Source organism: Pollicipes pollicipes, unplaced genomic scaffold (assembly GCF_011947565.3).
Source record: "Pollicipes pollicipes isolate AB1234 unplaced genomic scaffold, Ppol_2.1 Scaffold_2555;HRSCAF=2994_pilon_pilon_pilon, whole genome shotgun sequence".
Lineage (NCBI taxonomy): Eukaryota > Metazoa > Arthropoda > Thecostraca > Pollicipedomorpha > Pollicipedidae > Pollicipes > Pollicipes pollicipes.
Window position 1 is genome coordinate 17,213,181 of NW_023596136.1, and position 14,604 is coordinate 17,227,784.

The window sequence follows — 14,604 nt, forward strand, 5'->3', positions numbered from 1 at the left end:
ATTGATGGTTCCTTGGATTGCTGAATCCAGAAATGTTTGATTTTTGCTTGACAAGCCATCCTGTGGGGCCTTGACAAGCCATCTGCTTGACAAGCCACCCCAGTTAGCCTCCTGGATCTGCTCTTGAGTTGACTGCCTGGCTGCAATTAATATTGTTACTTCCTAGGTGCATAGATGAAGAATATGCTGAAGGCTGTGGGTGCGACCTTTGCTAAACATGCTAAACTTGTTAGTTGCAACATTTTGAAGCCACTGCAATTCTGTGTGCTGTTACATGCATTTTCAAGGAACATTATGCATATGAATAGCATGGTACTTATAGCTGTATTTCTCATGGAATAACCAGGAGAATGGAGAAAAAGGTGCATTCATATTTTCACACCAGCATCCATTTCAATAAAGGCATGTAGGGAAAATATCAAAACATTATCTCTCCATTTGCCTAGTTATCCCACAAGGAATGAGGCTATTAGAACTTTGAAATATACACATTTTTGATGTGGTATTCCAGGTTTGTTGTCCTATTTTTAGTTGTTTTTCATCACCCAAGGGCATTTGCATAGCCATAGGGGTTGGAGTACAGCAGATGAGCCCCCACATTTTATTTATTTTGGAAACACATGAGAGGAATGGAATGACAGATGTTTAGTTGTGCTAATCTTTTGGATGTTCCCATGCCACTGCCTGAGGACATTGGTGCAACTTGTCTCAGCTGTTGTCATTCTTGTGCACACATGTGTCATTACATCAGAAATTAACTCACTGTCAACACGGCAACTTTTTCCGCAAAGTCTGATTGCCAGTAGTGAGGCATGCATAACATTTTGGGGCAGCTGTGAGAAAGTGTTGCATAAACAATTATATCAGTCCTGATATATATTGTTGTCTACCTTTAAAATGTAAATGTTATGCATACTGTCACAAAGAGGTCAAAAGGATGCCCTATTTTGGACAGTTGAGGCTGCTCAAATATCCTGTTCACATGGTAGTCATGGTTTGCATTCTAACTAATGACAAGTATCCTGGTGCATGACACTGAGATTGAGGCTAGCCCTGCTGCATTCCTCTGATTGGGGTTGTTTACAAACAGTTGTTGGTCCATTGTTGTATTGACCACATTATCTGTTTGCTTGTTTTGCCTGTCATGGATGACATATTTCTTGAATTGTGACCACCGTGGTTATGATTGACCTGAAAACTTCAGCATGAAAGCATGCACCAATTTGAACATATTTTTCCAGAATATGGCCAACACCAGCGAGATTCTGACTGACTCACAGTTCCAGTCATTGGAGGAAGAGAAGCAGCTATTAATGACATGGCAGAGGCTGCTGAAGAGTGATGTAGCAGCTATGGAGGTAGAGCTCAAAAGGCAGGCAGGGTAAGGCTTGTGTCATGTGTGCCATGTGCCTGAAGATGGGTGGCTTCCAGGTATGTTTTCAGCTCATTTGGTGTGTGCAAGCTGATGTTCTGCACCATTTGGGTCATAATTGGTGTGTTCATCATTAGACCTGGCTGTGCTTTATTAGTGGGTTAAGTATGTGTGTGGAGCTAGCTGCGAGCAACAGTTTCATATTCATGTTCAGCAGACATAATAGTCAAAAGGGACTTCAATTGTACACCATGCAATGCTGCATGCTATCCATATCCCAATTTGTGATCAAAACCGTCATAGAGTGAAAAGATTGCAGTATATTTGCGATTGATGTATCTAGCAACGTTTCATTGCAGGGAGCTTTCCACATTTCTGTGGGGTTTTGAAATGAAATAGCCATCTTGAAGACCTTTGGCTGCAGTTCACAACCCCACACTCCCTCTAGTTTCTGAGCTACACTACCGCGTAAATAGGGAGAGTATTTCGGAGAGTATTTCAAGGTCACCTTGGCATTCATGACGTTATAATGCCATTTAAAGCCTGCCATCCCATGCACCGAGAAGTGCCGATAAAAATATAATGGTCAACTCGTTCATATCTCGCTTTCGTGAGCACAATTTCCAGATATAATAGCCGTCAACTGGTTCTCAATGAAATGTCGGAAGGTACGATGACGTAGTCAAGCAATGCGGTATCGAGGAGCATATTTTCTGAACAGTAATTGTGTTTAGAGCGGTCACTTCTACTTAAAAGTATACCAACAGCTATAAGTGATCTCGTTTCATGACATGTGATGCTTGCTTCAATACATTTACGTGTGAAACATTTCCTTTTAGCGTATTGCCTTGCTTCCCATCGACTTGAGTAAAGGAATCCCTGTCTTGGAAAAGACCGAGGTCTTCGATTTCGTTTAATTCAAAATCGCGTCAGGCGTTGAACCTGCCATATTGCGTCGACGACTCAAGAATTTTTGTGGGCATCAAAAGCTCCGACATCTGGGATTCACCGGACACCACATGTGGAGTTCACCGAACAACACATGTGGAGTTCACCGGACACCGCATCTGGAGTTCACCGGACATCACATTGGTATTCGACGCTACCAATACATGCGTACCATAAAGTGCTGGGTCGGTGTAATTAGCTGGTTTCTTGCTATCCAGCTGAATCTATCTTAATCGCATCTGCCTACCGATCTTGTCACAATTTTAAAGTACACGAGATCATGTTAGACGCGCAAGGCCAAGGTCAGGTTGGGTGACGGCATGGCTGTACGAGCCCGTGTAATTGAGCACAGTTCCAGAAAGCGTCTGGAACGGCGAGTCGAATGGTGTCATTGACGCCACCGAATGAAGCATAGTTCTGAGGATAATGCCATACATTCCTCCAGATGTTCACTTTATGACTCAGCGTTTTATTTTCCATCGACTCGAACTCAGGACTCTATGGCCTGGAAAATCCAGACACCTTCGATTTCCTTCAAAATTGCTACCGGTGGTGAATGTACGAGATAACGTAGGCGACTCTTTGTTTTTCGAGCAGCATGGAAACCTGTAACCTCTGAAAGTTACTGAACACAACATTGTCTCATGCTGCCTGGCAACGTGAATCACTTGTTCGTGCAAGATCATCGCGCAGCCCGAGCTGGCTTCGCTGCTGGGTCTGCCATGCCACGTCTGGGATACGTTAGCAGCGGGAGGGTCGAGACACGAAATCAGAACAGATGTACATGGGTTCGAGTATGTCACTTACCGTACGGACCCAGCAGTGCCTGGTGATATTTACAACTCCGAATATATATTTTAGGTGCGGTGACCTCCAGAGGAGTACGAGCCTCCTTTCGATGCCCCGTGAGAAGCCGGGAGCGGTCGACGTAATCTTATATACTCCACACCGGCTCAGGATTCCGAAGGAAGTCTGAGAAATCGGAATGTTTCATGTCATGAATCCCGTGCTAAAGCCAAGGAGAAATAATGCAATAAGACATAATTATGTTTCCAGACACATCTGACGTTTCATACCGAACTATGCATCCTTCCATGACGTCAGTGGCATCATTCGACTCCCCATTTCCTACGCTGCTTGGAATTGTATCACTACACTGGCTCGTGCTCGTGCAAGGCCATCACGTGACCTGACGTAGCCTCGCCATCGGCCGGACGCTTGACTTATTGTGCCTTAAAACTGCGGTTCGATTGGAACGCGGACCCGATTAAAATAGTGCTAGATTGGTTTCCAGATGGCTCACGTTGCTGACCCGGCATGATATGGCACACTTGGCCATGTAGAACATCAGTCGCCCCCCCCCCCGTGAGGCACTACCTTTCCGTGGGGGGGGGGGGGGATTGCGTGCCCCAATGATCCTGCGGGCGGTTGGGGAGGCTTGTAAAGCTCCTTCCGGCCAAAGAGGAGGGGCCAGACGAAACGTGCCTCCCGCAAGGGCTCTGACTCGTTCAGAGTAGGGATTAGCAACCCCTCGGCCCCAGCTTTTCAGTCTTATCTGGGTCTCGCCGTACCCCGTTGGATCCACAGGTAGTGATGAAGGGATCCTGGTCCCTGAGGGAGTTGCCCTGCGGGTCAGTCGGGGCAGCTTACCAACACGTGGCTTTGGCCCGAATTTGTGATCCTGCGGATGCCTCGCGAAGTCTCCACACGAGGAAATCGGCTGGTCAGGCGTCGTGTTTTCGTGACACTGGCTTGGAGGCAAGCAGGTCATGTGACGGGTGTTGAGGGGGGAGCTGCCGGGTGCAGTGTCTGCCTCCTGACATCATTAAGGGGCCGTACCTCGGTTTGCCACCAGGGTGCCTGGTTAGCACCTGCGAACCGAGGCACTGGCGCCCGCAGACACGTGCCCGGTGGCTCTCGCAGCAACTCTTTTGGCACACTGGCCTGCGTATAGCGTGCTGGTAGCCCTGGCGGCTCCTCTCTTAGAAGTGGACCGTCCCCGTGTTGGGCTCCGTGGTGGGCGGGGAATCAGCGCGCCGAATATAAACACATACTTATGGACACTCTATCATCAACCAACCCCCCAAACCCCGACCGTCGTCCACTACCCCAGTTTCTGGTCGTAAGATCCGCCAAAGTAGATGACCAAGGAAGGACAGTTCCGCTCCGACTAAACCCATTTCAGCGCCAACAAGCATTTTCCAACATCGGGACGCCCAAGCATGTGTTTTCGTATGCGGACGGAGGCATAGAAGTGCATCTAACAGACGACCGCGAAATCCAGCGCATGCTTAAAACGACCACACTTATGTACAAAGTGCGAGGACAGGGAGAGGTTAGGGTGCCCGTATCGGTGCACCCTCACCCCTCTAAGAACTGCTCCAAGGGTGTGATTACTTGCCGGGACCTTCGCGGCGTGAGTGATGAGGATGTTGCTGAGGGCTTGTGTGAGGAAGGGGTGACGGCAGTGAGACGTATCAAGAGGAGAGAGAGAGGAGAGCTGACCGATACTGACTCAATTTTTCCGACGTTTTGCTCTGCGAGAGTTCCAGATAAGCTCCGCGTGGGATATCAGTCGGTTCCTGTTAGGGTCTATGTACCCGATCCAGTCCGATGCTACCGATGCCAGACGTATGGTCACTTCACGGACAAGTGCTGGAAAGAAGTTAGATGCGGAAAGTGTGCGGAAATAGGTCACCAACACTCTGAGTGTAAATCAGAAACCGTGAAATGCGTCAACTGTGGTCAGGGTCACGTGGCGTCATACCGCAGCTGTCAGTCCTTCTTGTCAGCGAAAGCTATCCTGAACATCAAAGTGAAGGAAGGAGTCTCGTTTCGGGAGGCCCAACGCCGACACAACGATGCGACCACCACAAGGACATACAAAGACGCCCTTACCCATCCGGCAAGAAATTTAGCCCAAGTAACACCCGCAGCCAACGAGGTACTGGAACTGAGTGGACTTGATGATTTCAAAGGCATGACTGTAGGCGAGTTTGTACAGCTGATACTAAGCACACTTGTATCAACTGGCTCTGCTGTTCCGTCGTACCGGAAGTCGGATCCTCCGGAAAAGAATCCACCTGCGGCATTGGCCGCCGCTAGAGAAGCTCAGCCTATGGGGCTGGAACCCCCTGGTGGAGCTGCCAGAGAGCCCGGGGCTGGGTTGCGACCCGGGAACGAGGGATGGACAACGGTCCAGCGAGGTTGTGGACTTCGCCCCCCATCATCGCACCCCGGCCCAGCCCGTGCTGAAGACACGCCCTCCCGGGCCCCATCTCCCCCTCCATCCATACCAGCTACGACGGGATCTGTCGTCGCTGGCACAGGGGCGCTACGAGAGTTGGCCCCCTCTGACTCCCAGCTAGTGGCCCTGCCGGAAGCGCCGGTCCCCCCGGCTCACGGGAACCGGACAAGGTTCGGCATCCCCCAGTCATCGCTCCCTCTCGGAGCCGCCCCTCTGAACTGTTGTTCGTCCGGGTTCTCTGGACCTTGGCCCTGCAGGGCGCGCCGTCAGGTCGGCGTCTGCACAGCGGACGGGGGGCCGGCTCCCGCTGTCGACTCCGCCCCACTCACCGGGAGGGTCAATGGGTCCGCCTCCCATCCCTCCACTTGGGGACGGGGTTTCGGGTCGGCCTACCCTGCAGTCCCCGGTGGCGGGTCGTGCAACAAAGCGTGCCCCTCCTTGGCCGACGTCGCCTACGGAGGGTGGAAGTCCCAAAGCTCGGCCAAGGGTCCGGCTTACCTCCACTGAAGTAGAGCGTCGCCAGGGAGATTTGTTCAGTGCAAAACCCTAGGTGAACGCTTAAAGCAGATGTAAGCTGTACCGATGGATCTTGTCGGTACAGCTTGTACCGATGTACCGAGGAAGTACCGGATTCGACACTACAGTCCATCTTCAATCAGCTTCCATCGCCGTTCTTGTTGCTAGGTGACTTCAACTCCCATAGCCCTTTGTGGGGCTGCAATCACACAAGCCGCCGAAGCCGACACCTTGAGCGTTTGCTGAATACAAATAATATTTGTGTTGTTAACACCGGCCGGCATACCCATATATCTCTGCCGTCCATCACCACTTCAGCGATAGATCTTTCTATCTGCTCCTCGTCCCTTTTCTGTCGGTTGTCTTGGTTCGTTGAGAGCACTACATATGGGAGCGACCATTTCCCAACATGGCTTGGGATGAATGCTGGACACCCAGGCAGGAGGCCTTCCTGCTGGAACCTTCGACGTGCTAACTGGCAAAAGTTTACTGATGAGTGCCGTATTAGAGTGCAGCCGACCGAGGACGACAATGCAACGTCTCTTGCACAACAAGTGACATCCACAATTGTCGACACCGCAAGGTCTTGCATTCCCTTGACATCACCTGAGCCGCGCAGGATCCCGGTTCCCTGGTGGTCAGAGGACTGCAAGGCGGCAATTCTCAAGCGGAAGCGGGCGTTCAGGGTTTTTAAGCGTTCTGCAACGACCAACAACCTCATCGCTTTTAAAAAGGCCAGAGCATTTGCGAAACGCACAATACGTGAGGCAAAGCGTACATCATGGAGGGAATATGTAAATGGTTTAAATCGTCACACCCCACTGAGTGCAGTGTGGCAGCGAGTTAATCGCATGTCCGGTAGGGGCGTCTCCACTGCAGTTCCGGTGTTGAAAATGGCGGGAATCACGATATTGAACACACAGGAAGTTTCCAACAAAATAGGTCTCGCATTTGCAGAAAGGTGCCGACATGGAACAGACGACCCACGCTTTATTCGTTACAAGAAACAAAGTGAGAAGACGGCAATCAATTTTAGAATTCCTGACTCAGAGATTTATGAGTACAACCAACCGTTCACTGTCATGGAGCTCTGCACTGCTCTTAAGCGAGCTAAGAGTGTTTCGCCTGGATTGGATTAAGTCCACAATGATATGTTGAATCGCCTAAAGAAGGAGTCCCTCCATGCCTTACCCTCACTTTTCAACTACATATGGTTGCAAGATGACTTCCCGGAGTCGTGGCGGGAGGCCATTATAGTCCCCATACGGAAGCCCGGAAAGGATGGTTCCGATCCACTGCACTACCGCCCAATTTCGCTGACTTCATTCCTATGCAAAGTGCTAGAGAGGATGGTGAATGATCGTCTCATGTAGTACCTTGAAACCCACGGTTGTCTTTCCAAAGTGCAATGCGGGTTTCGGAAGAACCGATGCACTGTTGACCACCTAACGATCTTAGACACAGCTATACGACATTCTTTTAAACAAAGACGTCACACGATAGCAGTCTTCTTTGACATTGAGCGGGCTTATGATACCACCTGGCGCTATGGCATTCTAAGCAAAGTACACAAGTGTGGACTCCGAGGTCACATGGCACTCTTCATTGAAAACTTTTTACGTCGTCGATTCTTCCGCGTCCTAGTGGGTGGCATGCTATCTGATCGCTATGAACAAGAGAACGGTGTTCCTCAAGGGAGTGTCCTTAGCGTAACCCTGTTTGCGCTGATGATCGATGATATCGCCGACTGTCTGCCACCTACCATCAGTCGGTCACTGTTTGTGGACGACTTTGCCATCTGGTGTGCGGCATCCACAACGACGTCTGCTGAGAGGCAGCTTCAGTTATGCCTGATTCGACTAACTGAGTGGAGCCTTAAGAATGGCTTCAAATTTTCGACCACCAAGACTAAGTGCACGCACTTAGTCTGCTCACGGATTAGAGGCTGTAGAGACCCGGAGTTGCGACTGTGTAATGCCACTATCCCAGTTTGTAACGACATTTGTTTCCTGGGCCTCACGTTTGACCGTCGGCTCACGTTTAAGCAACACTTTAAGATGGTTAAGACTAAGTGTCTCGAGCGCATGAACCTCATGAAAGTAATGTGTCGTATGACGTCTGGAGCCGATAGAAGCACCCTGTTGAACCTGTATAGGGCCCTAATTCGATCAGTCATCGATTATGCTAGTCCTGTCTACGATAGTGCTCCTACATCTTCAAAGCAGGTTTTGGACACAATCCACCATACATGTGTTCGTATAGCCACTGGGGCGTTTCGTACGACCCGAACAAGAAACTTGCTGGTGGAAGCGAATGAACCGCCCTTGCCTCTTAGGAGACAACGACTTACTGTGAATTACGCTACAAAGGTTTCACAATTTCCGGATCACCCAGCCTTTGATTTCATCTTCTCTCAGACGTTGATTCGTTCTTTCTTGAGGGGGCGGCCCACGTCAGCGCGGCTGATGTGCCTGCGCGTCTGGGACTGCCTGGACGAGGCGGATATTGCGCTGGATGACATTGCCCCGCACACTCTTCGGGACCCAGCTCCGTGGAGACGTCTGAGTATTAAGTATGATTTGGAACTCTGTCAGCACCTTAAAAATGGCACTTCACCACGAGAGCTCAGCATCTTAAAAATGGCACTTCACCACGCGAGTTCCTCACGTATTCGTTGGAACAGATCTCACAATACGCGAACTCATTACAAATATTTACCGATGGGTCCAAGGGCTCAACAGGAACGGGTTGCGCATTTGTTTGCGGTGACCATACCGTAGGTCTATGCCTCCCGCAGCACATGTCAGTTTTTTCCTCAGAACTGTTTGCCATTTTAGCAGCGCTTCAGTACGTTGCTTGTCGTCCTGAAAGGGATAGTCATTTTGACCGACTCGCGTAGTGCACTTTTATCATTAGACCTGACGGCGATGTCGCGTGACCACTCATTTTTGACTCGCTCAATTTGGGAGGAATTGGAATGACTGGACAGCACTTCCTGTCGTATCACATCTATGTGGATCCCCAGCCACATAGGAATAATGGGGAATGAAAAAGCCGACGCCGCAGCGAAAGCTGCGGCGTGTGAGAGAAACCCAATACCAATTTATGTACCCGCTCGAGATCTGAAGTCAGCCATTTCCAAATACGTCCGCAATACGTGGCAGGACATGTTCGACCAACACCTCAACGCTTTCAGGGAAATCAAGCCCCAACTGGGTGATTGGGAATCCTCCCATCGCCGAGGCCGCTTCCAGGAAGTCGCCCTTTGTAGGCTTCGGTTGGGTCATACATACGCCACACACTCGTTTTACTTGACGCGTAGGGATGTGCCACGGTGTGATAGATGCGGGGACCGGTTGTCTGTTGAACATGTGCTCGTCTCATGTCGGCGCCTTGAGACGGAGAGGCGACGATTTTTTCCTCCAGCGCCCCTTCATCGGTTACTCGGTCGAGACCCATGTGGTGAACTTGGAGATATACTCGCATTTTTAGCACACATTGACTTTGACGTTATTTTCACTCACCCCTCAGTGTAAGTGCGCCAGTGATGCTACCTGTTATCAGTTGACAACATACTTATCGCGCCGTCGCATAGGCAGATAACCGTCATCGAGTGGGCGCAAAATGGCCCTGATGCCGACGCGCCCTTAAAACCCAAATCACCACCGCCACCAGAACATCAGTCTGATCTTTCGTGAGCCCCAGAGGTCGCAGCGTTCGATGCCGCGCGAAAAGCCGACAGCTGTTGACGTTATCCCCTGAGACCTGTAGCGGTCTGAAAGCATGTCCAGGGGGTCCAGATTTTGCGGGCAGTGTGGTCTGGCGCTGAAGTCAGTGGGAAATAACACATTACGCCAACCTTACCCAATCTGTTCCGTGCCGGCGTCTCAGGAACATCTCCATGCTGAAGCCAGGGGTAAATAGTACATTGGACGACACCCATTGTTTGAGGAGTAAGTCGTGGAGATGTTTCAATCCTTTCGGTCTGTGATCGTTCCGAGGGGGGGGGGGGGGCATTTGTTTGGAATCCGCCTAACCTTTCGTACCGGAAAGTGTGTGATGCATGTGGATACGGGCGATATTTAAACTGTCGGCATTTTCTACCCCTGGAGGTTAAATCGCTTGGTACCTCGCGAAATGCGTCTGCGTGACCGCTCAGAGAGTCATAGTCTGTTTTTGGTTACAAGTGTCGACAAGATCGAGGCGGACAACGATTTCTGCTAAGCGTGAATGAGATGTTGCTTACTTCACAAACGTGTGGCTTAAGCTGCTCTAAGCCTTCCTAATCTTGATTACTGATCTGATGATGCCGCCCAGACGTCCCCTTCTTTTATGTCAGATTCTGTCTCCAAATGCAAGCGATCTGTGAGCCTTCGACTGGCTTCTAGAGTGTAAGGTTCACGATCATTCCGATCTGTCGTTACGTTGCAGGCTGACCCCGGGGGGCGATGTCAGCATGCATGAACATCTGGTCGCCATGAACCTGGAGCTTAGCGGCCTGACCTATGACCAGCTGGACTTCCAGCTGTTGTCGGCCGACGGAGGCGTCTCCGTCACCAAGTGGAACGTCCAGGTTACCAGCAAGGACGCAGATGCATCGCTCACAGTGTCCTACGTCACTACTAGGGATGAGGTATGCCGGTGCGGCCGTGGTTGGGTGTGCACCACCTGAACCACGTTTTGGTGAACTGCACTTGCGATGGAAACCTGTTTGCCCCTTGTAAACCGTTTTCTGGGTAGTTTAGTGTTTTGCAGTATGATTCATCGCTGGAACACACGTCACCTCAGGCCACAGCAAAGTGGATTGAGCAGAGCTTGGTCTGTCTTGCCTCCCCCCTCGCGAAAGCACCCCGAGTACGGCTCGATCTCCGTGCGACGCCATTCCAGCGGTCGCGCGTCACCTGCAGCGAGGTGGAGGCGACCGCCTGGAGCCGGGTGCTGGAGCCGCTGCTGGCGGCCGCCGGCAGCAGCCTGCACCGGCTGCTGTTCGGCCTGTACGAGCTGGGCCGGCTGCACGCTGAGCGGCGCGCTGTGCTGGCGCGGCTGGCCGGCGAGCGCAGCGGCGACCAGCTGCCGCTGCCCGACGGCCGCCAGCTCCAGTGGCGCGTCGAGTTCCAGGCGGCCGAGGCACGCTTCCAGCACGCGTTCAGCGTCACCAGCGCCCGCGGTGGGTCGACCGGGCCGTGTGACGGCAGGGATGAGCCCGCGGTCTGCGGCATACTTTGGAAGAGGTAGCACAGGAGGACTTTGCTAAGATGTTGCCAGCTTGTGAGTTCGTCGTTCGTTTGCTAAGATGTTGCCAGCTTGTTTACAGCGTTTCAAAGGCTCGGTTATTGTCGCACTGCGCCTAAAACCAAGGGCTTTGAAACGGTGTAAAATGCCCTGATATTGGACAATGGTTTAAATGTCATGTGCACCTGGAATAAATGTTGTGGGTCGGCGCGGACGGGGCAGGGTGTGGGCTGAAGATGCTCCGTTCGCGGGCGGCAGAGGTTTACAAGCTTAAAACATTTTCCACGTCGACTTCTTCACCCTGCTAAAGGAACTGAAATGCGATCTCATTGCCCGTAACAGTATACAGCCCCATCAAACACTATGTGAAATCTTTTGGGTTTAGATCCTCACCTTGTTAAGCCTGAGTAGAATGGTGTGCATTGCATGCCTACGTGTCTGGTTCACCCTCCATGACATGCATTAGGGTGATAATCATGTCCGATTTGCCCGTGGCTCCATCACACTCAGGTATTATGTTCGCGCAATAGAGCGTGCCGCGATCGGTGATTGGCCCTGTGGTGGCGAAATTCCGACCGGCAGTCCGAGCCGTGCCGAAAAAGTCGCGCTGTTGCGGAACCCGTGGTCCTCAGGCAAGTCGTCCTTTATCCGACGATTGATGCGGTTGACGATCCCCAGCTTCAGGCACCGTCACTGGCCTGGAGTTTAGCTCAGGCTCAGCGAAATCGGTCCTGACAAAGCCATGTCGGGTCCAGGCTTCGGCTCCTGACGCATGAGTTAAATTTGGACTTTAGCTCCATGGCATCGCGCCCAAGTTCGTAGGCGGATAGCTCCCGCAGTTTGCACTCCCAAGCTATAATTACACAAAGATAGTACTTATGTAAGTTGTTAATTGCATTTGCAAGGAACGTACACGTACACGCACAAAGACACGTACACGCACATGAAGCAGCATAATTCGCCCTATTCCTGGTCAAATAACTAAGAGAAAGGAGAAATGGACACATCAATATTTCGGCTACATACTTTTGTCAAAACGAATATCAGCAGTAAATTCGAAATTGTCCGTCAGTGCCATTCGGGTTTTTAAGTTGCTTTTTAAACAGCGGACCACAGCTTTTACAAGTCCCCAGCATTCAGTTGATTTAACAAGCAACAATTGCCAGCTACTGTTACGATACAATAATTAGCTGGGAATACAAGGTAAAGATTAGAAATGCGTCAAAACACGCCTGCATCCAAACGAGTGCAAGTAAACAGCATCACGCATCACATATACAAACGATTTCAAGTAAACAGGTATCACGCATCAGGCATCACTCGTGCATGTGATCGGTTTCAAGCGCACCACGCATTAAGGCATCAATCACTTTCGCATAGTCGGCCGTGATGAGCCCAGTACGTTTAGGTCTGGCCGCCGACTTTTTATAAGGGTGGATTCACTTATTTTCCCCTCTGGATGGTCTTATGCTCTGTACAGCTTGAGTGTGTTTCCTCCAAAAGCAAGAAATGGTTACCGAAAAGTGTATTCTCCGTTGTGTTGCTAGTGTCTGGCAGGCTTTTATTATACACCAGACGAAGCGGGGACATGGAACCTACGACATAGACCATGTTCCTCTCATGTTTATCGCGCTGTTTGCTTTTGCTTTCGTAAATCACATTTTTCTGCGTGCAAACCCCTTGAATTCCGACTTGCATAAATAATATAGATTCCCCCCCCCCCTCCCCCGCGCACTTTGCGTCGGGTGGAATATTTCACCAAAGACGCCTTGCCTACTGTCGTTCTTCCAAGCTATGCGCACGCGCAGCGTGGTTTCCTACTACTTACCCTCCTTCGTGCTCTATATTTTTTACCGCATGAAAAGCTTAAAAGTAAGGGTAGGTCCACGAGGTAAACAAATGTAGAACGCGTGGGCTAGGTGGTAGGAAACGGAAACACGCCCCGTCGGAACCCAACTACGCCTATCAAAACCGCGCGTACACAAAGCTTGGAAAAACGACAGCAAGCGAAAAATTGGTCTGGTGAAATCTTCCATGTCGAAGCGTGGGTGCCAAGAGAGGGGGGGGGGGGTACCTTTGTTATTTATAGAAGTCGCGGTTTCAGGTGGTTTGTACGCAGAAAAACGTATAAGAAACGAAGTGTAAAATGTGCGAAAAAAACACGGGAGGGACGTTGTATATGTCGCGGAGTCCAAGTGCCTCATTCGTTATAATATGTAATGGCCACATGTGAGACGCTAACAGCACAACATAGCAAAATGTATCGCTGTCGACGACCTTTTTTGGCAAAACACACTTAGGTCGAAATACAGGGGGTACGGACCCTATATTCACGTTTTAGAGCTCAAAGTTATCTACAGAGCACAGGACCATCCAGACAGGAAAGTAAGTGGGTCTATTCTTGTAAGAAGTCGGCGGCCAGACCTAAACGTGTGCCGTGTGTGTGAGGTGCTCATCACGGCCGATGTCGCAAAAGTGATCAATGATTCAATGCGTGATGCATGCTAGCTTGAAATGTCTGGTCACCACTAAGCGTGGCGACCGATGACCTGAATGTGACAGTTTCCTGCCGTCAGGGCCGCTGTCTCCGCTGACCCGATTCTGCCGTGTTTTCAGGCAAGGCCGTTCCCATGCCGACGGAGGTGCGGCAGGTGGTGCAGGAACGCGGTGTTGAATGGGCGCTGGGCCGGCTTCAGGCCCGGGACGGCTGACCATGGGCCGGCATGGCTGACCCCGGCCCGGGACGGCTGACCTCGGCCCGGCATGGCTGACCTCTGCCTAGAACGACTCACCTCAGGCCGGCACCACTAACCTCGGGCCGGCACGCCTGACCTCGGACCGGCCGGCTTACCTCGGGATGGCACGCGTAGCGTCTCGTGCAGACCCGGGTGCCGTCGCTCCGGCGCGCGCCGGCGCTGTCCGTGGAAGAAGTGTCAGGCGTAGGGTGACGTGAACTGGGACGGCGACAGTGGGTTCGATGTGTGAGTGGGCTGGGGCGGTGAGATCGGGCGAAGCGTGAGTACCAGTACTGGACGGAGCGCGGCAGTCTCTGGCCTGTGCTCTTAAAAGCTGCACATCGCAGCCAATCCCAGTTCAGACGTTTCCATTTGAATAAAACTTGCCAATCATCTGCAAACTGACTTAACATATGCGGGAAGTAGCGTGAGAAGAATAAAAGGCACGTACAGAATATATATATATATATATATATATATATATATATATATGCGTACAATACTGTTTTGTTATATATATGCATGTATATAACACTATTTCGTACAAGATAACC

General features: G+C 51.0%; 1 protein-coding gene across 8 annotated transcripts in view; it reads left to right on the forward strand.

The window, feature by feature from the left end:
* Positions 1-14,489, forward strand: part of LOC119098112 (uncharacterized) — a 17,545-nt gene extending 3,056 nt beyond the window's left edge. For 7 of the 8 annotated variants that reach the window (XM_037221086.1, XM_037221080.1, XM_037221065.1 and 4 more), the window contains 4 exons: positions 1,242-1,381; positions 10,515-10,716; positions 10,971-11,250; positions 13,932-14,489. In XM_037221086.1, the coding sequence (XP_037076981.1) occupies positions 1,245-1,381; positions 10,515-10,716; positions 10,971-11,250; positions 13,932-14,026 (714 nt within the window). In that variant the 5' untranslated portion in view covers positions 1,242-1,244 and the 3' untranslated portion in view covers positions 14,027-14,489. The remainder of the gene's footprint in view (positions 1-1,241; positions 1,382-10,514; positions 10,717-10,970; positions 11,251-13,931) is intronic. The other variant, XM_037221059.1, reaches the window with a different exon arrangement.
* The last annotated feature ends 115 nt before the right edge of the window (positions 14,490-14,604 follow it).